Source organism: Schistocerca gregaria, chromosome 8 (assembly GCF_023897955.1).
Source record: "Schistocerca gregaria isolate iqSchGreg1 chromosome 8, iqSchGreg1.2, whole genome shotgun sequence".
Lineage (NCBI taxonomy): Eukaryota > Metazoa > Arthropoda > Insecta > Orthoptera > Acrididae > Schistocerca > Schistocerca gregaria.
Genome location: NC_064927.1, coordinates 392,545,445 through 392,559,168, shown reverse-complemented (window position 1 = coordinate 392,559,168; position 13,724 = coordinate 392,545,445). Strand labels below are relative to the sequence as shown.

The window sequence follows — 13,724 nt, the reverse complement described above, 5'->3', positions numbered from 1 at the left end:
TCCTTAAATTCCCACCTTTTTGCAGTTTCTTCAGTTTTAGTCTACAGTCCATAACCAATAGATTGTGGTCAGAGTCCACATCTGCCCCTGGAAATGTCTTACAATTTAAAACCTGGTTCCTAAATCCCTGTCTTACCATTATATAGATCTATCTTAAACCTGTCAGTATCTCCAGGCTTCTTCCACGTATACAACCTTCTTTTATGATTCTTGAACCAAGTGTTAGCTATGATTAAGTTGTGCTCTGTGCAAATTTCTATCATTTCTTAGCCCCAATCCATATTCACCTACTACGTTTCCTTCTCCCCTTTTTCCTACTACCGTATTTCAGTCACCCATGACTATTAAATTTTCGCCTCCCTTCAGTATCTGAATAATTTCTTTTATTTCATCATACATTTCTTCAATTTCTTCATCATCTGCAGAGCTAGTTGGCATATAAACTTGTACTACTGTAGTAGGTGTGGACTTCGTATCTATCTTGGCCACAATAATGTGTTCACTATGTTGTTTGTAATAGCTTACCCACATTCCTATTTTCCTATTCATTATTAAACCTACTCCTGCATTACCCCTACTTGACTTTGTATTTATAACCCTGTAGTCACTTGACCAGAAGTCTTGTTCCTCCTGCCACCGAACTTCACTAATTCCCACTATGTCCATTTCCCTTTTTAAATTTTCTAACCTACCTGCCCGATTAAGGGATCTGACATTCCACGCTCCGATTCGTATAATGCCAGTTTTCTTTCTCACACTGATTGTATAAGAACTCTGACTTTTTGGAAATAATAATAGTTTGAAGTATTGCCTGCACAGCTGATTTGGTATTCACAGATTCATTTCTTCTCATGCTTCAGAGTGTATCTCAGAAATTATGTTTTCAAAGGACTATAGTAATATGGCTGTCATTTAATTGGGAAAAAGAAGGTAACCAAGTGAAGTGATACCATAAAAAAAGTTTGTGGCTAGTCATTCTGCAGTTGTAACATTGCTTTTCTAAAAATTGCTGTTTTGCATGTACTGAAAAAATTGCTTTGAAGAAAGGCATGGTTAATTTGTCCCTGGCCCCATTATTTGGAACATGTGCAGGTAGACACTTTGGCCATGGTGATTGCACTTCCTTGTGGTATCTGTGATAAATCATTCTGATAATGTACATTTTGTAAGTTACATACACGGTACGTGACAACACTTGTTTTCAAAGTAATATAAATATTATCAAGATTACATAGATGGAATGCATAACTAAGCCTGCTTGTATGGCTCTGCATATGGTTGAAAAGTATTATTTTCATGTCAGTTTTCAAGTTGTTAGTACAATATAATAAGAAAGTGATGGAAGCACTGTAACAGGTACGTGCGGATAAATGGAAGGATTAGCAATAACTGACTTCTGCAGACTATCTGCTGTGTGCTCCCAGAAATGCAGTTCTTCATACGTATTTTTGTATTTACATGAATTTTAATTTTAAGATACTCTTTTTGTGGACCACTAATATTGAACATATAACATTTTTCTTTCAGTGAGGATCCAAAACATGTAGAACCTCTTATACCACCAAATGGATCAGTTCCAGGAGAAAGAATTTTCATTGAAGGATATGAATCTGGAACACCTGATGACGTTCTGAATCCTAAGAAGAAAGTGTGGGAAAAGTTACAGGTAAGCAAGTCCTAGTGGCAATGTTTTTGTGGAAAGAAAAAATCACATAATGGAGCAAATTGATGAAAAATTAGGAACAAGAAATGTTGTCATGATTCTAAATTTGTAAACCTAAGAGTAGTTAAACTTAAATACATTTTTCCATTTGTTGTATTGATATGAATATAATGTACACTACAAATCCTGAGTTAAATGTCCATAGTCCACATCCTACACACAATCACAGTAGGTTTGTCAAACAATATTTACTCTCACCACCATTACATGTAAAGGTAAATATTTGTTATGTGACAAATAATCAAAACTAAATAACCAAGAATGATTTATATAATGATAATGGTAATAAAATATCCAGAGTTGCACATCACCAGATAATAAATTAAAATAATACAAGTAATTTAAAAAATTACCCAAGGAAAATTACTGATGACCGCGAATGTAACAAATAGAACTTTGAATTGATAGCAGTGTACAATGTTTGACAAACAGATATGTTTTTAAATTGTGAAGCTGTGGTCTGAGTAATGGTAGAACGCAGGCAACTAAAATTGTGAAAGCTACAAAAATTACACAGGTTATTCAAAAATTATGTCTTGTAAACATTTTAGAGAGAGCTGCTTTGTACTACGAATAATTCTTGGTAGTGGCCAGTTATTTTGAAATGAAATACCAAATATTCTAACGTTATGCGGATGTTTTTTAATCATTCATGGCCAGTTACTTTTTAAATTATCTTATTGCACTTATTGTATATGAAAGAGAAGCTTTATTGCTACTCCCTATCAAAAATAAAAGCACAGACTACACATGCACAGATACAAAAGTGCAGGTGTAAATAAATGGTGCATAGAAATGAAATTAACATTAAGTATTTATGGAGACTTGCAGCACACTTGCCTACTTACGTGCCTCTGATAAGATTGAGGTACTTGTCAGATCACTGAAAAGCTGGAAGGGATGCAATGTTGCTAAAATTACATGTTGGTACCACTAACATCTTACTCTGGAAAATCCAGGATGGAATGTAACAATACCAGAGAAGGAAACTTGTTACTCACCATATAGCGGAGACGCTGAGTCGCGATAGGCACAACAAAAAGATTCACACAATTAAAGCTTTCGGCCATTAAGGCCTTTGTCAGCAGTAGACCTGGCAGAAAATCCAAAGAGATTGGTCGTATGTGAAGTATGTTAACGGCAAGAAACAATCAATGCCTTCTCTGTGCAATAACAATGGAGATACTATTGAAGACAGTGCTGCCAAAGCAGAATTACTAAACACAGCCTTCCGAAATGCCTTCACAAAAGAAGACGAAGTACATATTCCAAAATTTGAGTCAAGAACAGCTGCCAGCATGAGTAACGTAAAAGCGAATATCCTCGGAGTAGTGAAGCAACTCAAATCACTTAATAAAAGCAAGTCTTCTGGTCCAGACTGTATACCAGTTAGGTTCCTTTCTGAGTATGCTGATGCATTAGCTCCATACTTAATCATATATAACCATTCGCTCGACAAAAGATCCATACCCAAAGGCTGGAAAGTTGCACAGGTCACACGAATATTCAAGAAAGGTAGTAGGAGCAATCCACTAAATTACAGGCCCATATTGTTGACATTGATATGCAGAAGGATTTTAGAACATATTTTGTGTTTGAACATTGTGAATTACCTCGATGGAAACGGGCTATTGACACACCGTCAACATGGGTTTAGAAAACAACGTTCTGGTGAAACACAACTAGCTCTTTATTCACATGAAGTGCTGAGTGCTATTGACAAGGGATTTCAGATCGATTCCATATTCCTGGATTTCCGGAAGGCTTTTGACACTGTAGCCACAAGCGGCTCGTAGTGAAATTGTGTGCTTATGGAATATTGTCTCAGTTACATGACTGAATTTGCAATTTCCTGTCAGAGAGGTCACAGTTCATAGTAATTGATGGAAAGTAATCAAATAAAACAGAAGTGATATCAGGCGTTCCCCGAGGTAGTGTTATAGGCCCTTTGCTGTTCCTTATCTATATAAATGATTTGGGAGACAATCTGAGCAGCCGTGTTCAGTTGTTTGCATCAGTGCTGTTTCGTGTTATCTGAATCTGACATGTTAAGTTATTTTCATAATTCACATTCAGAGTGGCTTCCCCCCCTCCCCCCTTCTCTCTCTCTCTCTCTCTCTCTCTCTCTCTCTCTCTCTCTCTCTCTCTCTCTCTCTCTCTCTCTTTTTTACTGACGCTTAATATATGGAAGTTCACAATGAAATTTTTAATGCTCATAACTACAGAAATGTAATCTGACATCAAAACACTTGTGAGTAAGTTTATGTTGTTAGTATGCCTTGCACAAGTATAAGTACATTATGTGCTTCAGTACCAATTCATTGCAGCTCTCTTGAGCTAGAATTTGGATCAACGTAGTATGTATTCTCATTTCTCCTGTACAAATTGCAGATGAAGCACTATGGTTTGTCCCCTCTTGTCTATTTCCGCCAAGTCTCTAAAATGATATTTCATTGTCAGTTTTAATTACATTGTGGCCAATCTAAAATTATCAACAGTTCCTTTCAGTGCATTGTGGGTACATTTGGTGGTTCAATCAGTTCTGTAGTGTTTAGATACCCATGCTTTCATAATCGTAACATCCTATGTACCATCTCAAAATGTTCTTGAACCACAAAAACTGCCTTGACAGATAAGCTCACAAACACTTGTACTCTGCATAATTTGATATATGTCAGTGACAGTTCTGCCAATTTTAAAAGCAAAACTTTTTGACAGACATATATTCCAAAGTTTTATGTATTCTTAGAAAACATTCAGCCTTGTTTCTTTTGTTTCTTTAGTGCTCAGCCTGAAAATTTATTGGAACGAGACTGGTTGGTACCAGATTTCAATCTTCATCTTTCTGCTGTCTTCTGCATTTCTGTGTAGGAGTTAACAGTCAATATCTTTTACAATTTGATGTATGCATTTCAGTCATGTCTTCCTGTAGTTATTTTTCCATTGAAATATTCTGTATTATTGCTTTTGAGTTCCTCACAGTAGTTCGCCATAAACCTTTTAGTATCAAAATATTATTATTCATAGTCTTTATCAGTCCATTTGATTTTAAGGTGGCACCTGCAACACCACATCTGAAAAAATTCTTTTTCCTTTCATCAATCCCTAGAGTCCAGATCTCACAGCCATACAGTGTGACACTCCTGAGATATATACTTTCAGACACCTTTTCCTTGTTTGTACAATGTAACCTCCTGAGGTTAATGTTCTTTCCTGTGAAGCAATTTTCTGCTTGAGCTGTTCTTCACCCTCTTCTTCTTTGATAAACAGGCAACATGCAAAATATTACACTATGTGATCAAAAGTATTCAAACACCCCAAAAACATATGTTTTTCATATTAGGTGCAATTTGCTGGCAGGTACTTCATATCAGCAACCTCAGTAGTCATTAGACATAATGAGAGAGCAGAATAGGGCACTCTGCAAAACTCACGGACTTCAAACGTGGTCGGGTGATTGCGTGTTACTTGTGTCATATGTCTGAACGTGACATTTACACATTCCTAAACATCCCTAGGTCCACTGTTTCCAATGTGATAGTGAAGTGGAAATGTGAAGGGGCACATGCAGCACAAAAGCATACAGGCCGACCTCGTGTGTTGACTGACAGAGACCATGTACAGTTGAAGAGGGTCGTAATGTGTAATGGTCAGACATCTATCTATACCATCACACCAGAATTCCAAACTGGATCAGGAGCCACTGCAAGTACTACGACAGTTAGGCGAGAGGTGAGAAAACTTGGATTTCATGGTTTAGAAAACTTATATTTTATGGTCTAGTGGCTGCTCATAAGCCACAAATCACACCGGTAAATGCCAAACGACGCATTGGTGTAAGGAGCGTAAACATTGGACAATTGAACTGTGGAAAAACGTTGTGTGAAGAGACACAATGTGGCAAACCGATGGCCGGGAGTGGGTATGACGAATGACCGGTGAACGTCATCTGTCAGTGAGTGTAGTGCCAACTGTAAAATTCAGAGGCAGTGGTGTTATGGTGTGGTCATGTTATTTATGAAGGGGGCTTGCACCCCTTGTTGTTTTGTGTGGCACTATCACAGCACAGGTCTACACTAGTGTTTCAAGCACCTTCTCGCTTCCCACTGTTGAAAAGCAATTCCAGGATGGCGTTTCCATCTATCAACACAACCGAGCACCTGTTCATAATGTGTAGCCTGTGGTGAGTGGTTACACAATAATAGCATCCCTGCAATGGACTGGCCTGCACAGAGTCTTTACCTGAATCCTATAGAACACTATTAGGATATTTGGAATGCTGACTTCATGCCAGGCCTCACCAACCGACATCGATACCTTTCCTCGCAGCACTCTGAAGAATGGGTTGCCATTCCCCAAGAAACCTTCCAGCATATGATTTAACATATGCCTGCGAGAGAGGAAGCTGTCATTAAGGCTAAGGGTGGGCCAACACCATATTGAATTCCAGCATTACTGATGGAGGGCACCATGAACTTGTAAGTCATTTCCAGCCAGGTGACTGGATACTTTTGATCACATAGTGTATATCCTTAAAAACTTCTCAGCGACAGATTCGATGTAATAGCTGATTTAGACTACTCATTGTTGCCATCATCTTAAAATGCCACAATATATGCATTAACATAACATTTCACCCCACTACATATCTGATCCAAGAACTAACTGAAAATATGTTTGGGGCCATCTGCTTGTCCAAAATGAACTGATATATTTTCCACCAAGTTATCCTCTTTCATGTTTTATCTTCACGAGAAATCCTTGTACATTTTTATTTGTAACCTTATAATAAAAATGTTGTAAGCTTATAATAAAAATGTTGTTTAGCATCTACTTCTTTGTGGATTTATTTACAATTGGATTTGTCAGTTCACTGTTTTGTATGCAAGAGTACTAAGAATGTCTGAAAACACTACACCTTTTTAGATTGGGATAAATTGGTGGAGTATTGCTGTCACAGTAGATGTAGTTACTAAAAGCTTGAAATTTAGTTGACCAATGGGTGCTGCACACACTTCTATTTTATCAGGCCACTGAAAACAGTGATACTAAAATTTCATGTATATGTTGCTGTTAAAGATAAAAACATAGTTTTCTCATGCACATGAATTGTTTTCTTCAGCTACACAATTCACACTATGAAATAAAAACATGCAAGTGGTATAACAAAACACATTAAACCATTTAGGTAGCATCAAAAGTGTGAATAAGTTTTAGGTTTGCATTCTTATGTTCATTTGTAATAGCAAATGTTCTTTCCTTGCTCTTATTTTATAGGTTGACTTGAAGACCAATGTGGAATGTGAGGCAGAGTGGCAAGGAAATGCTCTTTGCACAAAAAATGGGAAAGTCAAATCGAAAACCTTGAAGAATGCGCCTGTTAAATGATGATGATCTAAATATTAAGGAATGTGTGCTTTCATCTGTGTTATCAATATTAAATGATGCCACTGTTTGGTTTGAGATAAAGACCTGTCATGTGCTTTACATTACATTCGTCGTATTTTTATTGAAGCATAATTTATTCATGTATTAAAATATTTTAGGATTTTCTTATGTGGAGTTAGAGATTTTTTCAGAACACCTATTCCTTCAGTCTCTTATCACAAAGGCAGAATTAGAAGATAAATAATTCAAATACATCAGTTGAAATGGACCAGAAAATAAATAAGGAAAATGAGACTATTTACTATCACAATGCATGGTAAATTTTCAGTAGGTGAAATGTTACCAAAAGTGGAAGAGAAGAACTACACATACATGTAAGGGACTTTAGGGCACAGCAAAGTGATAACGGGTATACTAAAGTGACATTGGGAGCCAATAGAAAAATAAGAGTTCTACTACTGGATAACAATCATGAGAGAAATTCAGATCAATAGCTGTAGTAGAAATTAGTTTTATGTATCATGTAGCAAATTTGTATAACTGATCGCTAGATTTAACAAATAAGAGAGAATATAGGACAACTACATAAGAATTTTAACATACAATATTAGGTTTTCATAGTTCAGGAAGGTAGAAGTGCCTGGGCTGAGAATATGTAACACTTCAGATTGACCAGGATGAAACAGGAACAGTTACCAGACACACAAATATGTATTTTGTAGAGGTCAGCCTAGGTGTTAATTGTGCTGTGCAGTACATGAATATAGAGCTGACCCTGGGTCCCTCTATAAAATAAACATGTCGTTAGTGCTGCTCCAGGTGTACTTTTGAGCAGTGGAGATATAATATGGTCACAATGTAACAAAATTTTGATATTAAAAACAGAACACCCAATGATTGAGAGCAATGAAATGAATTTGATATATCAGAGAAATAAGAGATGAAAAAAAATAGCAGGCAAATCATTTGTTGATATAGAAAACTTTAATAGGTGGTAGGAAGTGCCTGCAACGTGCTTGTGCATACAGCATTCAAGCAAAGAAGTAAAAAAAATCTTAAAATCTTTATTAATTAACAGCATATACAAATAGATCCAGTCTGGTGCAGTCCCCAACAATCAGTTTTTCCTGGGGTTCTGGGTGACTTTTCTGAACTGTACCCCTTTCCCCAAACCTCTCCAGTCCTCCTTCACCCCTCTTCCTTCCTCTTCGACTCTTCTGCCAGAAGGAGGAGACACTAGCTCCAAAAGCTTGTAAAAATGAAATCCGCATGCGTGTGTGTGTGTGTTCCCCTGCCACTGCTTGGCGTGTAGATTTTTTATCTATCCATTTATGCGATATTTAATTTAATTGATGAAAGGAGAAAATATGTAAATGCAGTCATTTAAGGGGGAGGGGGGGTGGCTAATGGGAAGTGTAAAATAGCAAAGCAGGAATGGTTAGATGAGAAATGCAAAGCTGTAGAAGGGTGCATGATTATGGGAATGGCAGATGCCACATATAGGAGTATTAAAGACATCTTTGAAGAAAAGTGAAGCAACCACCTGAAGATGATAACCAATGACAAAAAAACTGTTTTATTTGCTATTTAGGCTATATGAGACAGAGAAAATGCCAACAGACTCAAAAAATTATGTAACTATTCCAAATCTAAAGAAGGCAGGTGCTAACAGATGTAAAAAATTCAGATTGGTGGAAGATGACCTCAAGGAGCATTAGTGTAAGTTCTGTGGAAATGAAGAAACATGCAAGGAGAGAGCAATGCGTGTGGAAGCAGTTGTGTGTATTTGTACAGATCATTTGGTTTTTCTCATCGAGTTTCTGTGAATTTTAGTAGTAGGATGTGTGTGGACAAAGGAGTAGCTGCCCACAGTTCGCTAACAGCTGAAGATCCTGTCCACCATCTACAGGCTGCTGCCTCAGAATATAAAATTGGCGCATCACACAGGATGATGTAGATGTTGCTTCTTTTGTTCATTTGTACTGTTGCCGAGGCATATCCCAGTGTACCTAATTTGGGAACTGTCCTCACCTCAGGGTGAATGGCAGGTTGTAGCACACTCCCATTGCTCAAGGTGGAGGGTGAATGTGGGGACTGGCCACCTGGCTTCACCCATTCGCTTGACAAATGATTACTCCTTCAGCAACATGCACAAAGGGAGAGGAGGTTGCTAGTTATTGGAGTTCCAATGTTAGAAGGGTTATGGAGTCCCTTAGGGAAAAAGCATCCAGGGTAGGAAAGATGTCTACTGTGTGCTCAGTATGTATGCTGGGGGGGTCTCATCCGAGATGTAGAGATGGTCTTGTCTGCAGATGTCAAGGGTGTAAGGTACAGTCCTCATCAAGTTGTGGTTTGTATCGGCGCAAATGACACCTGTCGCTTTGGTTCTCAGCCATCTTCACTTCATATGGACAGCTGCCGTAATTGAAGACTGCTGGCATCGCTTGCAGGGCCCATAAGTTTTGTGTTGAGTGGAGCATCTCACCTAAGTACCATCAGCTTCTTGGCCTGCATTATGAGATGGAGAATTATGGGATTTCCCTTGATAGGTCAGGGGTGCACTACACAGAGGAGGCAGCCACTTGTGGAATGCAACTTCACTATAATGTGACTGTACTGAGCTGTGAAGCATTTTAAGGCTCTGGTTATGGGTTTCTAACTGAACCAACAGCTTCTCTAATGACCTTTCACCCTGATGTTAATGAGTACTTATACCTTGTTGAAAATTTATGGTCGCCGTCTTGTGTTTCCTTGATGCTGTGGAATGCCATTGCTTGTAATGTGTTCACACATTGTCTTTGTGATGAGAGTGCCACTCTCCTTACCATTCTACATAAAAGAAACAGTACAAGCTATTCCTTCCAGGGATTCACCTCACCATGAGTAGACCATGCCCTCATGGGTTTACCTATCCTTTTTCTTTCTCATACGTACATAAAATTGGGTCCACACCACCTTAAAAATTTGAAATTGTATGCACAGCTTATGACCCTCACTTTTACAACTGTCAAGTGACTAAGCTTCTCCATATCATAATGACTTTACCTTGCTATTCCTGACTTTTTCATAATGTTGTTACACACCTTGTCTAAGGGTTTTCACCCCTGGTTTATTTATTATTATTTGATTATTACATTTATATGTTGGGCTCATCGAAGCAGTCACATTAGGCAATGATTATTTAGCTTCACTATGAAATGTATGTATATCCTTGATGCATTAAAGTACTTCTGTACTTAATGATTTATAATACACACTTAACATCATGGAGTACCTAACCTGCAACAATGTAGGAAAAGAGAAAAACACAAACCATTCATTCACACAAGCAAGCACACCTCACAAACAGATGAGTGTCATCAAGTCCAGCAGCTGAGACCAGAATGCAACTGTCACTGGGAATGGAAGCAAGATGCCCCCATTGTAGCTGGTTATTGTGCCACCACTAATGGAATTTTGGCCCTCATTGACCAAAACCTCCAACCAATTGACTGTAATCTAGCCTCCCATGTCAAAGATACTAACCACTTCCTTCACTGACTCTCCACGATAGCAATGTAAAGATGGGGGGAGAGAGGAGTACTGTTTGGCGGAGTGTGCAGGGACTAGACTGCCAACACATGCAGAATCAGGAGGTGGGGAAAACGGAGCAGGGGAAGATGGGTGGATGCAGTAGCAGACTGCAGCAAACAGAGGGTGGGACTCAAGAATGGGGAGGGGGTGATAGGGCAGAGGGGGTGCAAACTGATGGGTGGAATATGTGGAGACGGTATGTTACTGTAGGTTGAGGCCAGGATAATTACACGAGAGGAGAATGTGTTGTAAGGATGAATTTCATCTGCGCAGTTCAGAAAAGCTCATGGTAGAAGGGAGGCAACAGATGGCTTGGGTAGTGAAGCAGCCATTGAAATCAAGCATATTATGTTCAGATGCACATTGTCACAGGGTGGTCTACTTTGCTCTTGGTCACAGTTTGATGGTGACCATCATCTTGGTGGACAGTTGGTTGGCAGTCATACCAATATAAAAAAAACTGTCCACAGAGTGCATCAGAGCTGATATGACACGACTAGTTTCACAGGTGGCCCAGTCACTGATGAGATGGGATGGGATAGGATAAATCTCTAACAGAACTGGAATAGAAAGTGCTGGGTGGATGGATTGGGCAAGTCTTGCTCGTGGGTCTGTCACAGGGATATGATCCTTGTGGCAAGGGGTTAGGATTAGGAGTGGCATAGGGATGGACTAGGATGTTAGGTGGGCAATGGTACACCACTTTAGGAAGGATCTCGGGTAGGATGTCCTTCATTTCAGTGCATGATGATTCTTAATCAAAGCCCTGGTGATGTGGTTCAGTTGTTCCAGTCCAGGATGTTATTGGGTGACAAAGGGGGCTCTCCTTTGTGGCTTGTTCTTGGGGGTGGTGGGATGTGAGGAGAAATGGCATGGAAGATCCGTTTGCAGATTATGTTTGGGGGATAATACCTGTCTACGAAGACCTTGGTGATGCCCTCAGTATGCTGGTCAAGAGAGTTCTTTTATTACAGATAGCTGTCCTCAGGTGGCCAGACTATGAGAGGGATTTTTTTGGTGTGAAACAGATGGTAGATGTCAAAATGCAAGTGCTGTTGATGATTGGTGTGTTTAAAGTGGACAGAGCTGCAGATGGAGCCATCAGATAGAAGGTCAATGTTTAGGAATGTCGTATGTTCTGTTAAGGGGGACCAGATTAAGAGGATGGGAGAAAAGGTGTTGAGGTAGTGAAGGAATGAAGATATCACAATGTACCTGAACCAGATTAGGGATTTGACGTTTTGGGAGGCTAGGAAGGTGGTCTCTAGATGGCCCATAAACAGGTTGGTACAGTAGGGTGCTGTGCTGGTGCTTTTGACAGTGCCATGAGTTTGTTTGTATACTCTCCCTTCCAAGGAAAAGTAGTTGGGAGTTAGAATAGACTAAGTAAGATGTAGGAGGAACGAGGTGGGTTTGGAGTCTGAAGAACATTGGGCAAAGTAGAGTAGGAGGGGGGGGGGGGGGGGAGTCAGTGAAGGAAGTGGTTGGTATCTTTGACATGGGAGGCTAGATTACAGTCAATTGGTTGGAGGTTTTGGTCAGTGGTGGCACAATAACCAGCTACAATTTTGCATCTTGGATTGTTGGGGTTGTGGATTTTGCGGAGCATGTAAAAGGTGGGTGTGCAGGGTGTCATAGGAGTGAGGAAGCAAACTGATTCAGGAGAGAGGTTCCCCAACCATTGCTCATAAGAGGAATGGGAAAGACAGAAAATTCATCATACAAAACATCCATCATTACTTTTTCATTTTATCAGGTAGAGCTTATAATCATTATGTTATAAAGTATGTGTTATTTTATGTTCAAATAACAGACATTCAGTGATATTTTTATGTTATAAGATCTAGTAAGAAAAGGATGTAATTTATAGTCAATAGGACAGCCTTAAAAGGAAGAAATTGTTTCATGAAAAATTAAAAATGAAGTAAGGAAGCAATTAAATCGGATCCTGGCAGTCATGAACCCGAAAAGATAGTAGATTCTTTGGACAGTATAATCTCTTCAGCATACCAATGTTGTATAAGCCCTTCTCCTGACCAGTCTTTGGGTCTGCTAAGCCTTTGGATGTGGAATACCCAGCACCTAGAAGAGTCCTATTTAGCATAGAAATATTTGTTTCCTTCAATGGAAATTTGTAAGTAATACTACAACATTAATCTGGAATGTGCTTCAGTTGGTTTTTCATTGCATTTTTAAAATCTATTTTTCTTTTGTTTTTGTCAGTTGTCCTTTACCATATGTAGTTCTGCTTCAATAGGTGGAAAGTTAAACAACTTTAACCATGGTTCACCAATAAAAGTAATGTCTACTGGTGACAAATCTGTAGACATAAAAGGTAAGCCTCAATCATTCTGCATAGACTGGAACACTGGAATCAATTGAGCGTATGTAGTATGTTTTGTCAGAACAGAAAGTCCTACATTCACAGCCAATTTCCTTCATTACACATTCACAAGGGTTCAACTGCAACTGATATTTCAAAATTGCGACTTGTTTATACCTTCCCATGCAAAAAAATCTTTTAAGTTATTTCTTGTAAACGTTAATGCATAGTCAGTAAGGAGTTTACAAGGCTTACCCTCATCTTTAAAACAAACTCTCAAATGTTTTTTGACCAACATACTACAGCATATATAAAAAAAGACTCATCTGATTTGGCACGTCTGTATTTCTGAAACTAATGAACATATACAATGAAATTTTTTTATGATGATTGATTGATTGATTTTTATTGTTGCAGAGACCTCATAGATCATCTGAGGCATTACAAAATTCAATATTACACAGTATAAATGTTACACAAATAATTACAAAAACAAGAAAAATATTACACAATATAAATATTACAGGTACCTTCACACAAATACAAAACAGAGAAACTTCTGGTACAAACGGGGCACTCAAAGATGTTTTTTTTTCTTCCCCCCCCCCCCCCCCCCTCCCATAATTGTTCAACGTGCGCCTTTGGGATGCGTGGCATATCTTAATGTGGTATTCAATTTTTTCCTCACTGCAGCGAGCATGTCTTGAGTAACAGCTT

General features: G+C 38.7%; 1 protein-coding gene across 5 annotated transcripts in view; it reads left to right on the top strand.

Annotated features, from left to right (window-relative positions):
* LOC126285404 (tyrosine--tRNA ligase, cytoplasmic) overlaps positions 1-7,279 on the top strand; it is a 103,007-nt gene extending 95,728 nt beyond the window's left edge. For all 5 annotated transcript variants that reach the window (XM_049984750.1, XM_049984753.1, XM_049984752.1 and 2 more), the window contains 2 exons: positions 1,528-1,666; positions 7,001-7,279. In XM_049984750.1, the coding sequence (XP_049840707.1) occupies positions 1,528-1,666; positions 7,001-7,111 (250 nt within the window). In that variant the 3' untranslated portion in view covers positions 7,112-7,279. The remainder of the gene's footprint in view (positions 1-1,527; positions 1,667-7,000) is intronic.
* The last annotated feature ends 6,445 nt before the right edge of the window (positions 7,280-13,724 follow it).